The 22,121-nt window shown below is 39.5% G+C and overlaps 1 protein-coding gene across 1 annotated transcript; it reads right to left on the bottom strand.

Annotated features, from left to right (window-relative positions):
• Positions 1–1,912: 1,912 nt before the first annotated feature.
• On the bottom strand, positions 1,913–16,184 carry LOC113053992 (ankyrin repeat domain-containing protein 55-like). Its single transcript, XM_026219189.1, has 11 exons — positions 15,648–16,184; positions 14,598–14,717; positions 13,033–13,163; positions 12,750–12,859; positions 12,227–12,287; positions 11,183–11,311; positions 10,258–10,442; positions 9,944–10,111; positions 3,848–4,485; positions 2,661–2,750; positions 1,913–2,383 (listed from the first exon to the last, which is right to left on the bottom strand). Exons 1-11 carry the CDS (start codon positions 15,685–15,687, stop codon positions 2,115–2,117), a joined length of 1,941 nt encoding a protein of 646 aa, XP_026074974.1. The 5' UTR covers positions 15,688–16,184; the 3' UTR covers positions 1,913–2,114.
• Positions 16,185–22,121: the final 5,937 nt, after the last annotated feature.

The following is a 22,121-nucleotide window of genomic DNA, read 5'->3' as shown; positions in this document are numbered from 1 at the left end:
AAATGCCAATAATAATAAAGTTTGTCCTTTATAATAGCAATTTCTGAGTAATAGGCTATAAAACGAAATTAAATATGTATACCCAGATTAGACTTTAATAAACTAAATCATTGTGCCTTTAATCTGTGGTCTGACTTTCATTTAGCAATAACATCTTACTTCTAAATATAATTTTAAAATCGATTTTTTTTTTTTTTTTTTTTTTACTAGTGTGTATGTTCCTTGGGAATTGAACCCACATCCTTTTGTGCTGTTAACACAATGCTCTACCACTGAGTCACAGGAACACCTTACCTCTTGGTTTCTGTATGCTACATACCTGTCAAGTATCCGTTTTGGCCGGGAAAGTCACGTATTTGACCCTTCTTTCCCGCCTCCTCCCGTATTAGTATTTTCCCGTAAATCTCCCGTATTTTTATTTATTTATTTTTTTTACCTGCGTTATTAATTAATAAAATAATAATAATAAAAACATTCCCAATCTGAGCTCTGTCACTAGTCTCGCGATAACTCCCACCTGTAGTAGCCTGTCGCGAGGGGTGTGAGGTCAGATGACATGAGTTATAACGTGGGAAAAACAACAACAACAAAAGAAAAAACAGAGACGGATGATGGATGCTACAATAGAGAGTGAAGGCACACCTGCCAAAAAACCAAAACCCATGTGTAAATACCGTGATAAATGGGACAGCGAATTTACTTTTTTTAAAGAATGCAAAGTCTGCAACAAATTGGTACAACAACTCACTAAAAGAGTAAAAGAAAAGTTATGTGAAATGAAAAGAAAAACTGTTAAAGAAAAGCAATATGAAATGAAAAGAATGTGTGGAATTAAAATAAAATGTAAGTAAAGACATCAATGTTAAATTAACAGAAAATATGCAAATAAGACTTTAAATAAATGCTCTTCATATATACCCTTTTGTGTTTTAATTTGGGCTATAACACCTGTCTTAAAATGTAAGGGATACTGGAGCTTTGTTGGGGTGGTGGGACTGCTCGCAATGGGCGCTGGAAAATTTCCCTTATTTTCAAATCCAAAACTTGACAGGTATGATGCTGTATATTGTCTGAAGGATCTCAAACAGTACATCTGCTCTGCTTTCCATGTTACTGAGCATGAGCTTGTGTCATAACATGTAAAAGTCCTCGGTGGTCTGTTCTCCTCTGTAATACAGCTGTAATTTGCATTCCTCAAGACTTTCGAAGCATTTCTGTTATTGTGCAGGGTCCAACATGTTAATTTCAAATTTATTGGTGTGAAGTTGGGGAGGACCAGATAAAACAGTGCTGAAATAACACTTTCCAGCAGAGCTCCAACCCCAATCAAACACCTGAAGCAGTTCCTCAATGTGTCAGGTTACTTGGTCTTTACAGACAGGTGTGTTGGAGCAGGGTTGGAGACCCCTATATTACAGCAATCATGTGTAGTTTTGTGTATTTTTGTGACTTTGGTGCCCACTACAGTTCACTGTGAGGCTCACCAGACTTACACACCCCCAGATCAGATGTTTAAGAGAATCCTGTGAGAGACACAGAAACCTTTCTCCTTATTAGAAGTGTGCCATCAGAATGATTGTGATACTGTTATGGCATGATGATAGAGAAAAAAAAATCAGCACACAGTTTGGAGGTCTCTCTCATCTGACACAAGCATTTCAGGTCTTTAAGTCTCAGCTAATGAGTTGTGTTTTGTTGGGGAGACAAACTGTGTTGAGCCCCAGGACCAGGATTGGGAACCACTGTGAAATTATTTTAAGTTAAAAAGTGCTGTTATAGTAAATATTTCAAAATTTAGGAATACTTTGAGGCCTTAATAAAAATAAAGAAATCAAATTAAGACTTTATTATTATACTGACTACATTTATATCATAGTAAGTGATTACGATTCCATACGTCAATGGTTTTCTTTATTAATAGTAACATTAAACAATAAGCTTAAAGCATGTTTAAATGTTACGCTTACAATTTAAACCATATGCATACCATAGAAAAAGACAATATTTGTAAAATTGTATGAAAAACAGCCTTGTTAAGACTTATGTTTTATGAAACAGGCATCCTCATGATCGAAATGAAAGGCTGAACAGTATTACAGTTTTAAAGTTGTCTCTTATTTTAGGCCATCAGTTTGTACTGTCGGAGTGACTCTGGGTTGTGACGGGCTGCGTTTTCTCTGCGGAGGGATGGCGGGAAGAACTTGAATGTTTCGTAAAGGTTCTCCAGTCAGTGGCGTCGGGAAGCAGCCGAGCGACTGGCTTTGGGGAACGCCGGCTCGGTGCAGTTTGGATGCATATGGAGGTGGAAGTACAGCCAGACCCGCTCCTAAAGAAGATTTGGACTTCTTCACTCCCTGAGAGACCTGGTCAGGTGGCAAGGAAACTGTGGACCACATGAAAGCTGGTTTTGTTAAACTGAAGATGCAATACAAATGCAGCCCTAGACAATATCATATTTTGTGCAATCTTTGTAAATCTAATTGAAGTACACTAGAAAGCCTTTTTTTTTTTTTTTGTAGCTGAAAAACTTGTGGATGCTTTCAGATTTAACCTGCTATTTCAGATCATTTAAGATGGCCCTTTTAGTAAATCTGGCCCTAATAATCTATGACAGAGTCTAACGGAGCAGGAAAATCTGAGGATATGTGGACTGAACTTACATCTGTGAGTGCAGTGGTCCCGGATGGGAGCAAGACTGTTTCGTGTGAGAGCAGATTCTCTGACCCTCAGAGGTAAAAGATGATTCTGAGCTGCTCAGAGAAGACGACACAAAATTATACGTTTCACAGAGTAATTCACTGATATATATCTGGATGATTCTTCAATTAGGGACACTTGACTATTTAACATCTTGAAAAATTAAACATTAAATTATGATACAATTGAAACAAATAATGTTTCATGTGTTAACACTTGAAAATGTTTTAATAATCTTTTGATGCAGCTTAAAGAATTGCAGTTATTTCTCATACCAAAGCACATGTAAAGCATTCGATTACACTGTGACCAGCAGTGTGATATTAATTTTTACACTTCATATGCTTTAATTGTAACATATTGTAACTTCATCACTACAGAGGTGTATGGTAATTGGGTTACACTTTATTTTAAGGTGTCCTTGTTACTGTATAATTATACAATTAAGTACTGAGAAATAAATTAATTAACTACATTACTATTTGGCTAGAGTTAGGATTAGGGTTGCTTGCATGTAAATATTGTCATAATAGTAAGCACATGTAACAAGTGTAACAAGGACACCTTAAAATAAAGTGTTACCGGTAATTGCAAATATATTTAAATACATATATTTTAGTTGATCGCAAATGCTTGTCAGAATATTCTGCAGTTAACTTTAACCATGTTTCAAAGACAACAGAAGTAATTGTTAAATAACATGTAAAGATGTACTTAAATAAAATAATTCATTCATTCATTCATTCATTCATTCATTCATTTAGCAGGCGCTTTTATCCAAAGCGACTTACACTGCATTAAGGCTAACAATTTTTCCTGTGTGTTCCCTATATGTGTTAACATGTACTTAAGTCGCATTTAATTGGGTAACAAAATTTTTTTAAGCTAACTGCATTTTATTTAAATAAAGCTAATTAAATGTCAGAAAACAGTAAATTGCACTTAAGTCCAAATTTGTGAAATTCTGCCTAAAAAACTGGGTAAAAGTAGCTGATGTGGTAATACTTACAGAGCCATTTGCCATTATAATAACTGCACATTCTTTTAAAACTTAGATGATTACTAAAATTAGTAAAGAGACTAAAATAGGCTTAGGAGTCACACATGTTGACCTAAATGAAGAATCACCTACCAATCCTGAGTATCTCACCTGGGTCACTTCTCTGTATGTATGGCGTGTGATTTGAGCACAGCACGTCTAAAGGGCTTGAGGAATCATGCAGCAGCTTGTCAAGCAGCCGTTCAGATGGACTTGAGATCCATGCTTTGTGAGTAAGTATCTGACTGGATCCGGCAGCTTTTTGATCCTTACTTTTGCCATCAAACAGGTCATGCTCACTCTTGCTCTTCTGCGACCTGTGCGCTAAGTGTCCTGCCACATGACCTCCGCTGGTCCTGTGGGCCAAAGTCTGAGAGTTTAGCAGCAGGGACTTCCCTAGACTGATTGGAGGAAGACTCTGTGTGCGTATGGGTGGGAGGCTTTGGAGGTCCTTGCTGGATGTGTCCTCAGCGAGGTGGACTTTCTCAGACTCATTATTTAGTTTTCTGACAGCAGAGCTGTTTTCGCTCTCATCTCTGGGTTCAGTGACGCATTCGAACATAGTGATGATGTCATCCACCTCAGACGACTCTTCTTTCAGCTGATATTCTTGACTCAAGTCTGTCTGCTGAGAAGGATGCAGTTCTTTCTTCTTCTTACTGAAGATGTGGTTCAGCATGCGAAATTTCCCCTCTTTGCGTAAGGAAGAGTCACTGTTTTGAGAATCCAGTGGCCTGTTCGAGTCAGACCTGTGAAAAGTATTGCCATCTTTAGTTCTGAAAAACACTTTATGGGAACTCTTCCAGCATTTAACATCTATACATTTTATATCATCCTTCTGCTCAAAATACCTCAAGGAGTGGGACTTGTCATGCACTCAAAACATTACATATATTAAAATAGTAATTAAAGTAGATGGTACTTAATGTATGCAAACAAGTGAAAATAATAATAACAATATTAGAAAAAAATAGTTAATAAGTATTTAAAGAAAACAGTATTTATAAACTAGAAAAAACTAAATGTGACGTAGCAAAAACAGAAGTAGTAGTGCAGAATGTATCAAAAAGAATGCTATGTAAACATTTTGTGAGAGTGCCCGTCATGGCCACCAGAGGGCACTCCAAACTGGACTTCAAATATCCATTGAGCTCCATTTCCCATTCACCCTGCACCTGCCACTCTTCCTACAACCACATACACACACACACACACACAAGGCATTTTTAATGTCAAGGATACTTCCTTGGAAGGACTGGTCACAATTAACAGCTAACAATTGTTAAATGACAGGTCCGGTTCATTTAGCCATCAATAACGTAATTTGTAAAAGTTATAATATCAATACGGTGGTAATTTGTACTGGTATTAACACGTTAAACTTACTTATATTTACTACAGTTATAACAAATGTTTGGTAACGTAAATATTAGTGGTGGGCCGTTATCGGCGTTAACGTGCTGCGTTAATGGGAGACTCTTATCGGGCGATAAAAAAACTATTGCCGTTAATCTATTCTCAAAATTGGGTTAGGAGCTGGGTCTATACTACGCGAGCTATGATGACTTTCACCTTGATATTTTAGCGTGGATGTATACCTAGCTGAATTTTTTTTATGAGGCTTCCCAATGGAAACAACAAGACAAGACGTATGCCTGTTTCACACATAATCCGTCTGCAGTGCGTATGCAGTCTGTGTGCATTTCGTATGTGGTCCAGAAGCAGCATGGACTCATACTCATTGTGCTTTCACACAGGACGCGTTTGCAGTCCTCTACTCGTTAAGTGAACGATCGCTGCACTGCTGCAGACGCACCGCTCCTGGAACACACTGACGGACCGCAATCGTGTGAACGCTGGAATCCATTAACATGGGTGCGTAAAAAAATACGAAATGCATACGCAATGCAGACGGATTATGTGTGAAACAAGTTTTTTTGCACCTTGTGCAATGTGGAATTCGTTTACAGCTTTCTCAAGCAGTTTTTGATGCATTTTGGAAACAGGCGATTAGCCCCTGGTCTAATGCACCAGCTCTCTTGAGTAACCCATTCTCAAAGACTTAACGTTACTTTTAATCATTATTTTATTTGGGTAGTACACATATTCTGAATGCTTTGGGCAGAATTCAAATGAGCCATTTTAATCCAGATTAATCTAGATTAATTCCAAGATTACAGTGAGATTAATCTAGATTAAACAAAATTAATCTATGCCCACCACTAGTAAATATACTTACATTACAAAGCAAATTGCCCCGTTAGCGCTCCGAGCCCCATCCTTGCACTCCCTGCTGCAGCTCATTGGATTTTAGTATTTAAGCTGCCAGCTTTCTTGTGTTCATTGTGAGATCTTGTTTTACTACTGTTTACGTTTCTGAGCGTTTACTATTTCTGTTGTCTGCCTGTTGCTGATTTAGTCTGTCTCCCGTGTATGATTACTTCTGCCAGCCTACTGGATTATTGCTTGTTTATTGGACTGTGATTCTCTCTACTTGATACCCTGACATTCTGCCTGTTCTTCTCTGCTGTGTTCACTGTCATTGACCCCTGCCTGGACGACCACAATGTTTCTTATTAAAAGCTTGCAAACGGATTCCATGTCCAGTGATAACTCCTTCCTCACACATATTAGTTTGAAATGCATTTAGAAACTGCACACATGGGCATTATTTTAAGCCTATGTTTTATTTCCAATACATGTTTGAGATGGTTAACTGAAGACTCACATGAACCAGATCATTTGAATCAGTTAGTTGTTTACTGGAGACTCATTTGAATCAGCTTTTTCTCGAATCAGACACCGCTATTGTATCTGGATGTGGGTGGTGATTTCTTCAGTTAGCTGATTCAGGCTGGGAGGGGATCTTTATTTATTTCTGCCCCACAGCTTCTGCACTTGTTAGTCACTGCTTCGGTGAGCCTAACGAAAAACTGGTGTTTTATGTATTGGACTCCCCATTCCCCAAAAAGTTCAAAACAGATACCTATTTTATCATCTACCTTTAAGATCTTGCAATGGGCAAGGTAATTCATGAAACTGCACTTCTGCGATGCTTACTATCTTGTCTGGATTGTTTCAGAGGAGAATATCAACATGAAATTCTTTCAGCTTTGGCCCTGTCCCTACAACTGGGGATCTCAATTTATCTTGTAGGTCCACAAATTATTCTTAACAAGTGGGATGGTCTGGGGATGTTTTGATAAAAATGTTTTGCTGAAATTCCTTCACAGCGGTGTGTAACTCTACTACAGGAGGAGTTTGGTTGAAGTTATTACTGCTAATGAGGGCGCCAGTTATTGACTCTAAGAGGTTTTGCTTCTTCATAAACTTTGCAATAGTTTATTTGCTTAGATTTTTATCATTGCTTTATTTGAATACAGTCAGGTTGCAGTGGTCCTTCCAGTGGTCTTCTTCTGCCTAGTCTGCCTTTGAGACTCTTAGGACCTACTTTACTTTGGCTCTTGTCTTGAGGATGACTAACCCTTGAAGACAGTTCATTGAGGAGGTGGATGTGTTGGATGTGGGAGTTGGGACAGTTGTTTCCAGACGTCTCTGGAGGATAGTAAGGTGCACCGATGTGCCTGCTTCTCCCAAAACCTGTACTCCAGGGAGTGGTCCAGATGGATATGGCTGAGTAGGGCAACTGGTTAAAGGATAAAACATCTTCTGTTTTATGTTGTGTCTTCTTTCTCTATGTTTCTCTAGTCTAGTCTAGTTCAGTCTGAGTTGTGCTTTGTTATGTCTAGTGTCTAGTTCCCTCTTTATACATTTTACATTTATTCATTTAGCTGACGCTTTTATCCAAAGCAACTTACAATTGCTACATATGTCAGAGGTCGCACGCCTCTGGAGCAACTAGGGGTTAAGTGTCTTGCTCAGGGACACATTGGTGTCTCACAGTGGATTCAAACCCAGGTCTCTCCGACCAATAGCATGCATCTTATCCACTGCGCCATCACCAACCCGGCTTATACACTTTTTGAACTTGCCAAATAAAGCAGCTTCAGTAGATCCTCATGTTAGCTTGCAACTAAAAGAGCTTGATCTCACATGATAGAAGCAGGAGCATGAGACACAGCTGCTTTGTCTGGGATCTTGAATTCCAAGCAAATTGTGACATTAAGTTGCTTAAGCTTGAGTTAGAAGTGCAGACTCTAAGTAGTCAACCGATACCTGTACCTTGTTCTAGACCACCTTCCTCTATTGATAGCTTTGTGTCTAAATCTGAATTTGATGTTGCTATGTCAGATTAATACTGCCCTTTCATAAATCAGAAGTAGACTCTTATTTTCTTGCTTTTGAGCGTGTTGCTGCAAGGTTGTATTAGCTGAAAGATGTGGGCTTTGCTGCTGCAGTTTAACCTCATTGGCAAAGCACAAGAGGAGCCAATTGAGACTATGACACTGTGAACGCAGCCGTGTTGGGAGCATATTAACTGGTGCTGGAGACATATCGTGTTCAAAGAAAGCCAAACAAAATTATGTTGAATACGCCAGAGAAAATAAAACGCTTTTTGAAAAGTGGTGTCTTGCCAGTAAGATTACCACTTATGAAGAATTGCAAGAATTGGTCTTACTGGAAGATTTTTTGTTCCAGAAAACATTGTCGCTCATTAAAATGAACAAAAAGTGTGAAAACCTTATGCGGATGTGCTTACTGATGAATATGCTCTTTTCCTATAATCCCTTCATTTTGCCCTTCTCTGATGCGTCATATACTGGCGTGAATGTCCTTTGTTATTTATATCGAGATGGGGTGCATTAGTGTCCTGTTACACACTATTTACTTGAAGTCTGACATTGTTACGGGCTTGGTCCAGTTGGGTGTGTGTAAAAAGTTCCCCATAGACAATGTCAGCCTCAAACTGGGAAATGTCCTTGCTTATGGTAATGTTTTTCCCAGTACAATAAATGAAAGCAAGCCAGTAGTTTGCGATTTGCCTGATCTCTCTGCGATGTTTCTTCTTGCTTTTCCAGCATGTGCTGTTGCGCGGTCCAAGTCAAGAAACATTCAAGATGTTGTTGATCTATCTCATTCTTTCTTGACTGTGCAACCTAACCCCGTTGAGTCGAAGTCATATGTTGAGAATGAAATGGTCCATCAGTATGACTCCCAGCTCCCAGATGAACTTCCTTAGTGAGTAAGGATCATAAAGCTGCTGCCCAGAACTTAGACCCTACACTTGCGAACTTCATCAGTGCTGCAGTTGACAGTCGCAAGCTCTTAATGGCAAGGATAGGATGCTTTCGGGATGATGGGGTTCTGAAGCACAGGTGGGGGGCAAAATCTTCAGATGGAGATGATTTTAAATGGTATATCATGAAAGTGAGGTGACACGTGACGTGTTCTAGTTTAATCATGAGGTGGATGTTCATGTTTCCTCCTGTTTTTGGTTAGAGAGGGAGTAAGGTAATACTTTTGTTGTTTATTTTGAACTTTGTGAGTTTAGAAAGTACTCCTCCCTTAGTTAGACCTTTTTTATTTGTTATTTTGGCCTGGTCCCCTTTTGAAGGTTTATTTGCGCTCCTTTTGAACTTGACAAATAAATCATCTTCTCGAGTATTACAAAAATTGGTGTGGTTTTTGTGGAGTGCGGTTACAGAAAAGAAAAGCCCCTGAATGTCTGTCAAGAGTTCTTTTTTTCCTTTCTTTCTTTTTTTCATAAGTTTCTGTGTTACACCTCCCTGACCTTAGTCTAGGGAAGCATGCAACAGCAGCCCCTATCACCATCGGCCCGGTCCTGTTCAGTCCTGGTGCTCGTTCTTGCTTTCCATCTCTGCCCTGTTTTTGGTCTGCTCTATCTGCTTATGACGTCCTGCAGTTCTCTCAACGTTACACTTGCCTAGTCATTTGGAGAGGTTGTCTTAATCACTGGCCTGTTGTCCTGGCTTTAACCCTTGGTTGATTTTTAGACTCTCATTCATTTCCACCCCACCCAGCTTTAATTCTGCCCCTATGACTGGGGATCTTCCTTCTTATTCTTAACGAGTGATGTTCGTGTGATGGTCTGGGGATGCTTTGTTATAAATGTTTCCAGAGTGCTGTGAAACTCCACTACAGGGGGCTTTTGGATTTATTTATCACTGGTAACGTGGGGTAGCTTCACTCTGATGGGACATTGCTTCTTTAAAAAAGTAATGGATATGTCAGTATATACCTGACAAAAGTGACAACTAAAATACAGCTTCTTGATTTCCAACAAACCTGTTTTCAGTGGAGAGGAGTTTGATGCTGGCAGTATGGCCGCAGTACATGGCGTACGTGAGTGGTGTATTCTCATTAATATCTCGAGGGTTGGGCTCCACTCCCAGCTCCAACAACACCTGCACACAGTCATCTTTCCCTGCTGCAGCGGCCCAGTGAAGAGGGGTGCTGACACAAAAACAGAGTATGTTGTAAAATAAGAAACAAACATGAACACACAGTTTAGTAATGCATACAGTGTGAGTAAATGAGTTTCTGTTGCACACTAGTTTTGTCCTAGTTGACCCTCGACTTAAATATAACACAACATGTACCGTTCATCCACATCTAAAGCTTGCAGGTTGGTCTCAGGAACGCGAGACAGTTCATAGATGATGTCACTGAAGCCCGCAGCGGCGGCGATGTGAACGCAGGTCTTCCCGTTCTCATCATCGTAATTGATCACAGAGGATCCCAGGTGATGGTCGAGAATGAGAGAGCACATTAACCGGCTGCCGCTCTGCCAAAGAGTTGAAAACAATGAGACATATAAATAAACACCCAATTACATATATAAACCGTTTTTTTAATTAATTTTTAAAGACATAAATTGTATTACTTGATGAAGAATGACAACCTGCCTGTAATTGTAAATATAATTTATTTTTAAACAGAGATCTAGAAAGATTATTTCTTAAAACAGGGTAAGACATAGTACAATAAATAATGAAAATACAATTACTTGTAATAAGTACAAGTACAATTACTGTAATAGACCGAGATAACGTGTAAGCGGTGGTGGGAATGGGTGTCTGAATTCATGTGGAAGTCTGTGGAGCTTTACAGCACATAAATGTGTCTTGACCCATCTGTTACAGTAAACTGACCGCATTTGTGTTTCAAATGAAGTCAAGCTACTCAAGGACTATTTTTATATGACTGCTTACTGTATAAATGATCATTGCCCATGGTGATGCTCATGTATTAAATTACTCTCTGTGATCTCTCTCTTCTCAGACAAACACATATTATAGAAAAGCTTATTTGTGATCATTTACAGTAGAGACTATATCAAAGATAAACTGTTGGTAGATGGATAGAAGCTCGGTAGTCCCCGGTTAGAAAAAAAGTGTGACTTTTTAATTGAACAGACATAACCGGAGTCATTACAGAAGTGTACCTGCTGTAGAATATGTTGTATGTAAGAAAACTGAAGTAGCGCTTTAGATTAATTATGTATTTGTTTATGACGTCTTGTACCTGCACAGCCCAGTGTAGAGCTGTTTTGAAGTCTTTGTCCACAAGCGTGGGGTCGGCTCCTTTCTGCAGCAGGGCCTGCACGTGCTCCGGTCGGTTATGGAAAGAAGCCCAATGAAGAGCTGTCATTCCCTGCCAGTTACAATCAGAGCGTTACACAGCTGCACCCTACCAACTATCTATAACTGTCACTTCCTACAGCAGGGCTGAAAAAGTCCAGCAATTTTTAAAGTAGGAGACTTTACATGGGACTATATGGAAATGAACAGGAATGGTAATAAGCAAGACATTTGCAAAATTACAGGAAACATACATTTTGTTACATTGGATAAAAAATCTTGCATCATAAACTCGGCTAAGACAACCAGATTTAATGCAAACTGCACTGCAAAGCAGATGAATTTCTAACGTGTGCATTCCTCAATCAGTTGTACAGATAACGTCTAGAATCTAGGACGATTGAAGCCACATTACTGCATTTGAGCCCAAAGATTACATTCAGTCAAGTAATTTTAGATGATATCACTAGGGTAAATACATTTAATCTATGGTTTTAAAGTTTAACTATCAAACACTAAATCAAAATGTGTCTATACAGTAGCCTAAATCAGATATGTTAAATGTAAGCTAGCTAACACCATTTCACTAACAATTTAAGACGCTATACTAGCTAGCTCAACTGTGTTTCACCTGCTAGCCAGTTTTCTGTTAGCATACAACTTCAACAAGTTCTACTCACAAATGAATCAAAGACGAAAATCTTCTTTTTTTGTTTGTTTTACAAATGTATTAGTATGCATGTCTGCTTATGACCAAACAAAACACTTTCGTTTTCTATTTATGTTTGTATATGATACAGTTTGTATAAATCGCCACAAATATCCACTGAAATCCAATCAATAATCTTATTTCCAAAATTCCCAAACTTAACCACTATTTTGAAACCACAATATCCATGACAACTACATGTGCACATTCAATTCTTTTACATGCACTTTTCTTTCTCAAAGGGTTTCTCAAAACTGGAACTCCTCTGCTCTGACTCACCTCATTGTCTTGATGATTGATTTCACACAGTGTTGACTGCTGTAGCAGCACAGCCATGAGCCTTCAACAAACACACATCATTATTACTCTATAAACACTGCATACGCCATTTTGCATGTCCATAACATGAAACAGATAATCAACAGGGACAATTTTTTTTAATGTGTACAAAATAAGAGGCATTGATCTTTTTTTACCCATTATTTCTCCTTTTTTCCCCCTTTTTGCACTAATTTAAACATGGAATGTGCACCAAGAATGTAAATCGGGTCGGGTTTTGTTTTCATGTTGACTAGTATCTTACTATTTTATGTTGACTCAACAACACTTTTAGGAATCGTCTGATTGTCATCTTGTCAAATGTAAGTGTTCTGGACAGTTAGACGAAGGAAGCTCCGCTGAACTGTATCTGTTGTTGTTGTTCACACAGCTTGATGCACAGGAAAATGCTGCTGGAGTACTCACTACTTCTTGTTTCATTATCCTATTTGGGAAAACCAATTCTGTTTATCTTCCTCGTTACCTGAAGTCAGTTTCGGCAGTAGCAGCATGGATTGGCAAGCGTCCGTTCTTGTCGGGAATGTTCTGTTTTGCACCGTTGCGAAGCAAACACACACAGCCTTCAAGCCAGCCCTGCAGAGGATAAAACCATCAGACCAACTACGAGACAAGTCATTCAAAACCTAAACAAGCATTTAATTCAGCCAAAGCTAGGACGGTGACTGCAAATGCGCACATGATGCACGGTCCCTACAGAACTTTTAAAGGAGTGCAGCTCCTCAGTGATGCTCAGAGAGTTTCTTTACCAGGTATGTGGCTAGAGAGAGGGACGTCCGTCCACAGGCGTCTTGTGTATTGATAGAGGCTCCCATCTTCAGCAGCAGTTTGACCGTATCCACCTGCCTCCCGGACACAGCATGCATCAGCGGTGTGGAGCCTGCCATCAAGACATTCACAGTCAGCTCTCATTCAGATTCACATGAAGGCCAGCTCTACTGGAGACTGTTTATGATGGCAGCTTATCTCTGTTTCAGATTTGCTGTATGTTTGATTTGCATGGCAACGATTATAGGTACTTTTTTAAATGCCTGTTCTTTAGCTTTCTTTCCAGTGCAAAACTAGAGGTTTGGATGGCTAGAGTTGTGCATGGCACAGCAAAACACCCCACCCTTAATCAGACTGAAGTTTCTAAATATTGCTCCAATGTAAAGCACATCTCTTCTGATGCATACTGCATCATTTGATGTATTACTTATGTGATGTGAATATCATAAACAAGAAAAAAAGAAGCAGATGTTAGCATACTTTAAAGAGATTCTTGTGTGTGAAATGTATATAATGTTGCATGCTAATTCCAATGAAATTAAAATGTAAAATCTGTAAAATCAAGCATCTTAACCTCTTTATATATATACAAGGACGTGTGCATTTATAACCCTGTTGTCTTAAAAAATAAATATGGTTAACATGTACAAGCATTAATATAAAACTATAATATACGTGAAACTTGTGTATCATGTTTTTCTTTACATTGATTTTGTATTTTAATGTTTGTTTACAAATATTGCAAAATATAAATTTTAAGTGTAATATTGAATAGCAGTTAAAATTGCAATCAAATTCTTCACATATTTTAGTATGTTAGCTTTGGTATGTTAGTCAACACATCAAAATAAGTACTTCTTTAAAACATGACACATTATTATTAAAACAATTATTTAAAATTAAAGGAATAGTTGACCCCTAAAAAGCTAATTTTCTCATCCTCAGAACATCCGAGATGGATGAAAGGTTTGGAGAAATGTAGCACTGCATCAGTGTCTCATCAATGGATGCTCTGCAGTGAATGGGTGCCGTCAGAATGAGAGTCCAAACAGCTGATAAAAACATCACAATAATCCACAGGGAATCCAAAATAGAATATAACATTTCTCTCAGTGTCCACTGATATCAAAATATTTGTTTAGAAATGCTTTGGACTCTTTTGGCTTATAAACAGTGCTTGATCTGTGCAGATTTCTCTCCCGATTCAGACAAGACAACATTTGTTTTATTGTCATTTGTTGTGATGTTTTTATCAGCTGTTTGGGCTCCTTCTGACGGCACCCATTCACTGGTGAGCAAGTGATGCAATGCTACATTTCTCCAAATCTGTGTATTTAAAGAAACAAACTCATTTTGGAAAGTGTACTTAAATATCTTAAGAAATAAAGTCATGAAAATGTACTCTCTTTTAAGAACACTTTAGTGGACATTAATTAATATTATATATAATCTGCAAGTACAGATACCTTTTACATGCACTTTGAAGTTTATCTGAAGTACACATTCACTAGTTAAGCGCACATCATTTTCACAAAGTGTAAAACACCTTCACTGTCACAGCACTCGAGGATGGACGGGTCCTCTCGTATCGTGGCCGTCAGCGTGTTCACATCTCCGTTTGCTGCTGCCTGGTAAACCACATTCAGATCAACCTCCTCCGCAGCTTCTGAGAGGAAATGAATCGAAACGATCAATCGTCTGCTGGTGTAAGCTAAGGCATGTTTGGTGATCAATTGAAATGTCAGGTTTTCGAAGAATAAAGGCAATCGTCAGTGTCATACGAGTCTTTAGTCTTGCTTTTCATTGACTTGTCAGCTTCAGATTAACAATTTTTCAATGCATACTAACTGAAATGAAGATGTGATTCTTCATAAATTAACAGGTCAAGAGGAGAAGCTCTCTTATTTCACCAGTGCTTCTCTTAGATGAGAATGTGTCTTTGTTTAGAGATCTCAATCAAAACCTCATTAGAGGTCTGCAATCAAAAGTTAGAAATCCCAAATTGAACTCCAAAATGTCAAAAAGCTTTTATTGCTCAAAATGATCTGAGTATTTAGTCTTCAATACTCTCAGCCTACTCTATGGCGACAATTGGATGCTTTGAATTAATTAACCGATGAGAAGATAGGAAAACAACTTGATGAGATTAAATATGCCACTGAGAGATCCTTCTGGCTTGAGCCACCACTGAGAAATCAGATGTTCCTCTGGGTTATATGTATAGACTGTGTAAGGTTATATATGTTGTCTGTGGTCTGTGTGTGTGTGTGGGGGGGGGGGGGGGGGGTCCGCTGACAGAGCTGCCGTCACACAGCTCACCGAATACAACCCCCCGCATTGAGCACGAAACACTGTGATTGAGACCCTCACTCCATGTGATACAGATCATCATAGTGCTCTTCATTCTGGCGGGTCACTGGAACACAAACAGATGGCATCCCTCACATCCCTCACATCCCTCACATCCCGCGAGCAAATGATGCTACGGCAAAGCCCGCTGATAAGCATTACCATGGCAACAGTGTTAGCGGCGCTAACCGTGTGTGTGTGTGTGTGTGTGTGTGTGTGTGTGTGTGTGTAGTGCAGTGTTGTATACCTTTATGCTGCTCAAATACAGATGACGAGTTGAACTCCATAACAGATCAGACGGACGCAGTCTTCATTGAAGTGGCTCCGGTGCCGGTGACATGATGTCTGTCCGCTCCGCTCCGGGTCCACAGACTCAGAGTCGCAGGGAAACGATGAAAGAACGGGAGCGCGGCGGACACGGGGAAGCGGAGGCCGGAGAGGCAGGTGTCAGCATCAGGTCCTGGAGGAGGATGCTCTGTGTGATGTGACGGGAAACACACTGAGCATGCGCAGAAGCTGCTCTTCACAGCCTGCTGACAGCACAGCACTACGGGCTGTTCACAACACCGAGAGAGGACTGCTGCTGGACGCCGTGTGTGCGCGCGCGCGTGCACAGATCTCCGAAGCGGCAGGGGAGAAGTGGCGTCACTAGGGCACACTCGCGGTCCCCCTCGGGTGTAAACTGCGATCCGGAGCACCTACATCGGACCGAAAGGCCACTTTAGCGTCGGCGCTTAATGGGGCAGGGGCAATTTTTACACTATTCTATTCTGTTCTATTCTATTCTATTCTATTCTATTCTATTCTATTCTATTCTATTCTATTCCGTATTAATTATATGTGCTAATTTTTGCATTCCTCTGTTCCTCTGTATTTTTAGGCTCTACTGTCAGTGTTATCTGTCTGCACCGGGGGTCTGAGAGTAACGCAGTTTCAATTCTCTGTGTGTATCTGCACATGTGGAATAACTAACAATAAAGCAGACTTGACTTGACTTCTTTACTATTGTACTCGTGTTTATGTCTAATCACAACATCTGTTAAAACAGAATCACATTCTTAGTGCTTGACACATATTTTCATTTCATTCATGTTTATCATGCAGCCTGTCTCCATGGGAACCAGGACATCATGAGTCTATCTGATTCCACAGATAAACTCACGTCTCACACAACCTCCTCATCGTAATGCTCTTTACAAATCAGTTCTATGCAGAATAAAGACAGTTTTCGACAGGATGACCGTTTGATTGTGATTCTAATCACACTTATCAGATGGTGACGGCAAAGAACAGAAAGAGATGTTTCATTCATAACAGCAGCTGCAGTCTGCTCGTCATAGGGGGCATTCCTGAAGAGGAAGAGAGAGATGTGTGTGTGTGAATGGTTTAGTGTCTCATTGGTCCAGCAGATGGTGTGATACACAAGGATAAAGGCCAATCATATCAAATGTCGAGAGATGTTATGTATCCTTAAATCAAATGTGTTACTCAGTATTTCATTCACCATTTCAGTATTTGTCTGTCAGACGTAAATGTTTTTTGATATTTGCTGTCACGGCTGAAGATGCTTCAACAAGCCTTCATTAGCGTACACACACACACACACACACACACACACACACACACACACACACTGGAATTTTGAGCAATTATGGGGAATACACATTTGTATGTAAACGGATGAAATCAAACAGAATTACTGAATCATGATGTCATGATTTAAAAAAAAAAAAAAAAAGAAGGAGAGGATAATATACACATTGAGTAAGCATTACTTTTGATAATTATATAAGGTGGTACACTGACTAAAATCCCACCATGGAATTAAGTATATCCTAAAAGCAAATGAGGAATTAACGATACTTAAAAAGTAAAGAAATCTTCCAAAAATCACAAATCATCTGTATGTAAGAATGTGTTGTCAGCACATTTGATCAAACTTGACTGTGAACTTTGCCTCTTCTGTGTGCTTCTTACAGTCACTTACAGTAACTCGGAGTCTAGAGCACACTGTGCACAGGAAAGAGACTTTTGAGATACTGGATGTTCATGCTTTTTCCCCTCTTCATCATATCAAAGGCCTTTTCATCTTTATGAAGTGTATTATTAACACATTCCTTTAAGGAGGTGGGGGTGCTCACCCCTGTTCTCTTCAGTTTGTCAAAAAAGGGGGATCTATTTCTTTCCCTCTTTACAGTGAGTGGCTTTCTGCCAAGGGCCCTGTGTCCACTGGAGCACTGCAAGCCGGCTGTTTGTCTGTGCCGGCTGTGGGCAGCCTCTTTTGTTGCTTGGAATTTGAAATGGGAATGTCAGTGGTGTGGGAGATGTCTGGCTTGAGCAGGGTGGGTGTGTTTTAGGGGGATGGGAGCAGCAGAGACCGGACAGTGGGCATACAGAACATGCAACTGTGCACTTTCAGAAAGTTTGTGATAAAAATCACATTTTCCATTCTCCTGGACAGTCACTCCCTGAAAGACTGACCTGATGAGAGTCTGAATCTGGTAAATATAAATGAACAATAAAAAGGAGTATCCAAAAAAAAATTCCTGACACCAAATTGCATATTAATCGTATTAAATTAAAAAGTATTATAGTTTGAATTTATATTAAATTCAATCACCATGCATTTTTTTTATTACTTTATTTATTTATTTACATTTATGGTGAAAGATGACATTTAGTGACATATAGATCGATACACTGTCATATTTAAATATATTTGTAATTACACATTTGCAATGAAGTTAGAATTTAGTACATGAAAATACATTTAAATGTAACAGTGTAAAAATCAAGTAATTGAGCACTGCATGTTAGTCAACATTGACAACAACAACACAGTCAAAATACTAAGTGTACTTCTTTACAGTAAACAAAAGATTATTAAAACTTTAAGAATTTAAAATCAAAACGTTTAATTTGGCTGTTACAATGTGCACTGAAAACAAGTGAGCTTATATTTATTCATATTATTTGCAAGTACATTTTTTCAATACACTTTTAAGATTTGAAGAAGTTCATATTCAGTACATTTGAGCACACATCTTTTTCACAAGGGGTATCTCTGTGCACACCGCTAAAAAAAACTTGAATGAATGCATTTTCTGTACATTTTTCACAAATGTTGTATATAATCAGCACTGCTCTACCTGGTACTCTCTCCCTCAGATGAAAAGCAGAAGATGAGAGTTGAGCAAGGAAGGAATGTTCCAGTGCCTTGCATCTGACCAGGCTTGTTTTTCAGAAATTACTTTGATATTCCCTCTCTAAGCATTTTCTGAAACGGCAGTGCCAGCACCACTGGGGCGTTTTTGGATGCACATCACAAAAATACTTCCAAAGTGACTGCCAAATGGAGTGGGCTGAACTCCTGATCAGGAAGTGTGTGGAGGGACGTCCCGTGGCTGGATGTAGCACACATCCTCTTCTCATTAATGCATCCCTCCACACCTCTCTCTTATCTGCTCAAGGACATGCACATCCACAAGTCACTGTCAAGGAAATGTGCATGCTGTTCATTACCATATGGGTTTGAGATTTGAGGCTGAACAATCACTTTTGATCTCTCGAGTGGCTGAACCCAACTTCTGATCATGGTGAACAAATCAAAGTAGAGCTCCTATTTTCCTTTGAGTGTCCTTCACTGTGTAACCCCCTCAATCAGCCACCTTCACCTGGCTCTTTGTTCCCTTTTCAGTGGCTGGCTGATTGAGCCAAGCCTCTTACTGACAAGCTGTGCTTCTTTTGTGTGACTGTTAGACACTAGCTCCACTTGCTTGTAGACGCACTAATGTGCTTGTGTGAACAGGCTGATAACAAGCACACTCCTGCGCATTAGTTTGGTGTCACATGCAAAAACTGACTGTATGAAAAGTGCCATATTGTTGGGTTTTTGGATGTTGTGCTGCAGTGCTTCTCAACCACTGTTCACCAAAAGGTTAAAGACCTCCCAAGATATCTCTGGTAGTCCTGCTCTAAAGACAAATCTGCTTATTTTAACAACACACTAAAAATCCAAGATGTAAATGACTTCCTTTCTTCATCCAAAGAGAAATTAAAGTTTGAGGAAAATATTCCACAACAACAATATCATTCAAAGACTTTAAGAGTAAAATCCCCCTCTATTGCAAAAATGTCATACTTAAAAACAACTGCATTTTCTGTTTTGAAGAAGACATGAGGTCTACATTTCAGAAAGCAAAAAAAGTCATTTTCAGAAATAAATAAATTAATTTATATATGTTTTATCACATAGGCTCACCTTGGTCCAGCTTGGTCTAGTTCGTGACCTTTGTGTGTTGTATGCACGTGACGTAGACAGTAAGAACCGCCACAACAATGTAAATTAGAATTAAATACTTAGTGTGTGTAACCCATTAAAAATAACACTAATGATTCTTCATCTTTAGCCATTTTAAATAAATTTTTTCTTCCTATTTTAAATCATGTGGCCTCCTTGAAGTGTGTTAGGGTCCCCATCTGATTGAAAACCACTGATCTGTTTGTTTTGGCTTAATTCTTGAACAAACATTTCTTGTCAAATTCGTCTGATCTATAACCACATATGTTATACTTACCTCATTACCTTTTCTCAGGGGTATCCAGTCCTGCTTTCAGACAGCCACCATCCAGCAGCATCAAAGCTGTCCAGCACCAAATAAACACATCTGAACCAGCTTATCACAGATCATCCAGCCATGTGTGTCAGATCTAAACTCTCAGGAGCAGGATTGGACATCCCTGAAATTACTGTACTTTACTTCAACAAGTGACTCATCTATTTATATTTCCCTTCATTTGAAGAGATTTCCTCTGGAAGTCTCCAAAGATAGAAAAGTTTCCTCAGAGTGGATCTCAACCCTAACACATTGTATGCTTGCTGTAGTTCAAAGTGATTTTTGCCATGTAAGACATGTTCCTGGATCAACATTACTGTCCAAAAATATAGATTTAACCAAATCCATAACCCTAAACCTAGCCCTACCCACACTTTATTCCTAAAATCAGTGAGAAGTCGTAGCTGATCAGCAAGGGTGTAGACGCACCTGACCCTGATTGTAATCCTAAAATAGATATTTCCTGAAAAATTATATCTCAGTTCTGATTGGTTGATAGGAATGTTGTTGATCCAGGAACATGTTGTACTTGCTGAAATCACGCTCACCGTAGTTCAATAGCAGCACCCTCAGACCAATGAAAGGGTCAAAGACAAAGAACAAACTGATGTCTGCTCGTTTTACATGACCTGACCTGAAGCTGACACTTTTTTGTGATTTGTGTGGCAGAGAAAGAAAGGCAAGGGAGGGAGCAGAGAGCGCTGGCTGGGTGTGGAGGAGAAAGAAAGGAAAAGACTAAAGGAGGCTTTGAAAAGGGCCCTTTTCCCCTGCAGTAAACTTTGCCAACCTCTAGATGATCTACAGTCATCAAAGCACAACAGCTGCTTAGGGCAGCACAAAATCCTGCAATGAAAGTCAGAGAATTAAAGAGCGGTCATATCAATGCAGGAAAGCCATTGTTTCTGGATGAATGCATTTCTAATAATCATTGCTTACTGAAGCTGCCCTAATGCTGTAAATGTATGATGAATTTAATAATGACTGTTCAGTGGTAGAGTTTGAAAGTAGCATGAAAACATTGCATGTGGCCAGGTTTCGGACTTACCCCTTTGGCAAAGGTAGGCAACTGCCTTAGGCTGTCACGCTGTCAGTCTCTGTTTTCCTGGGTGTTCCCTAGTGAGCTCACTTCTCCTTAGGACCACCATAGGCACTTTAATTCCTCTAGTCTGGTCCTGTCTTCACAGTAATTGCACTCCAATTAAATCGCACAGGCAACAGTATACAAGTACCATGACAAGTCTCAGTTAGTCTAGTACCGAACGCATAGCCAAGGGTGTTTTTTTATATATATACATGAAAGACAAGAAAAGGAAAAGTGATAGTATTAGTGGGTGCGAAAAAGATGAGTCTTTAGATGTTTCTTGAAAATGAGTAAAGACTCAGCTGTACGAATTGAGATTGGGAGGTCATTCCACCAGCTGGGCACAGTACAGGAAAAGGTCCGTGAGAGTGATTTTGAACTTCTGTGGGATGGCACCACAAGGCGTTGTTCCCTTGCAGAGTGCAAAGTTCTGGAGGGCACATAAGATTTAACCAGTGAGTTTAGGTATGCTGGTGCCGTGCCAGTGGCCATCTTGTAGGCAAGCATCAGTACCTTGAATTTGATGCGAGCAGCTACTGGTAGCCAGTGTAACCTGATGAGGAGAGGAGTAACATGAGCTTTTTTTTGGCTCATTGAAGACAACCCTCGCTGCTGCATTCTGGATCAGTTGCAGAGGCTTGATAGTACAGTCTGGAGAGAACAAGAGCTTGGACAGGAAGTTGGGTGGCTTGCTCTTACAGGAAGGGTCTAATCTTCCTAATGTTTAACGCAAATCTGCAGGACTGGGTTGTTGTAGCAATGTGGTTTTTGAAACTTTACTGATGATCCATCACAACTAGGTTTCTGGCTGTCCTGGAATGAGTTATGGTTGATGAACTCAGCTGTATAGAGAAGTTGTGATGAAACAATGGGTTAGCTGGAATCACCAGGAGTTCTGTCTTCGTAAGGTTGAGATGAAGCTGATGGTCATTCATCCAGCTAGACATGTCACTCAGACAGGCTGAAATGCGAGCAGCTACTGTCGGATTATCTGGTTGGAATGAGAAGTAGAGTTGGGTGTCAT

The sequence above is a fragment of the Carassius auratus genome, chromosome 35 (assembly GCF_003368295.1).
Source record: "Carassius auratus strain Wakin chromosome 35, ASM336829v1, whole genome shotgun sequence".
NCBI lineage: Eukaryota > Metazoa > Chordata > Actinopteri > Cypriniformes > Cyprinidae > Carassius > Carassius auratus.
The sequence above is the reverse complement of the archived record's forward strand: the minus strand, read 5'-3'. Positions and strand labels throughout refer to the sequence as shown.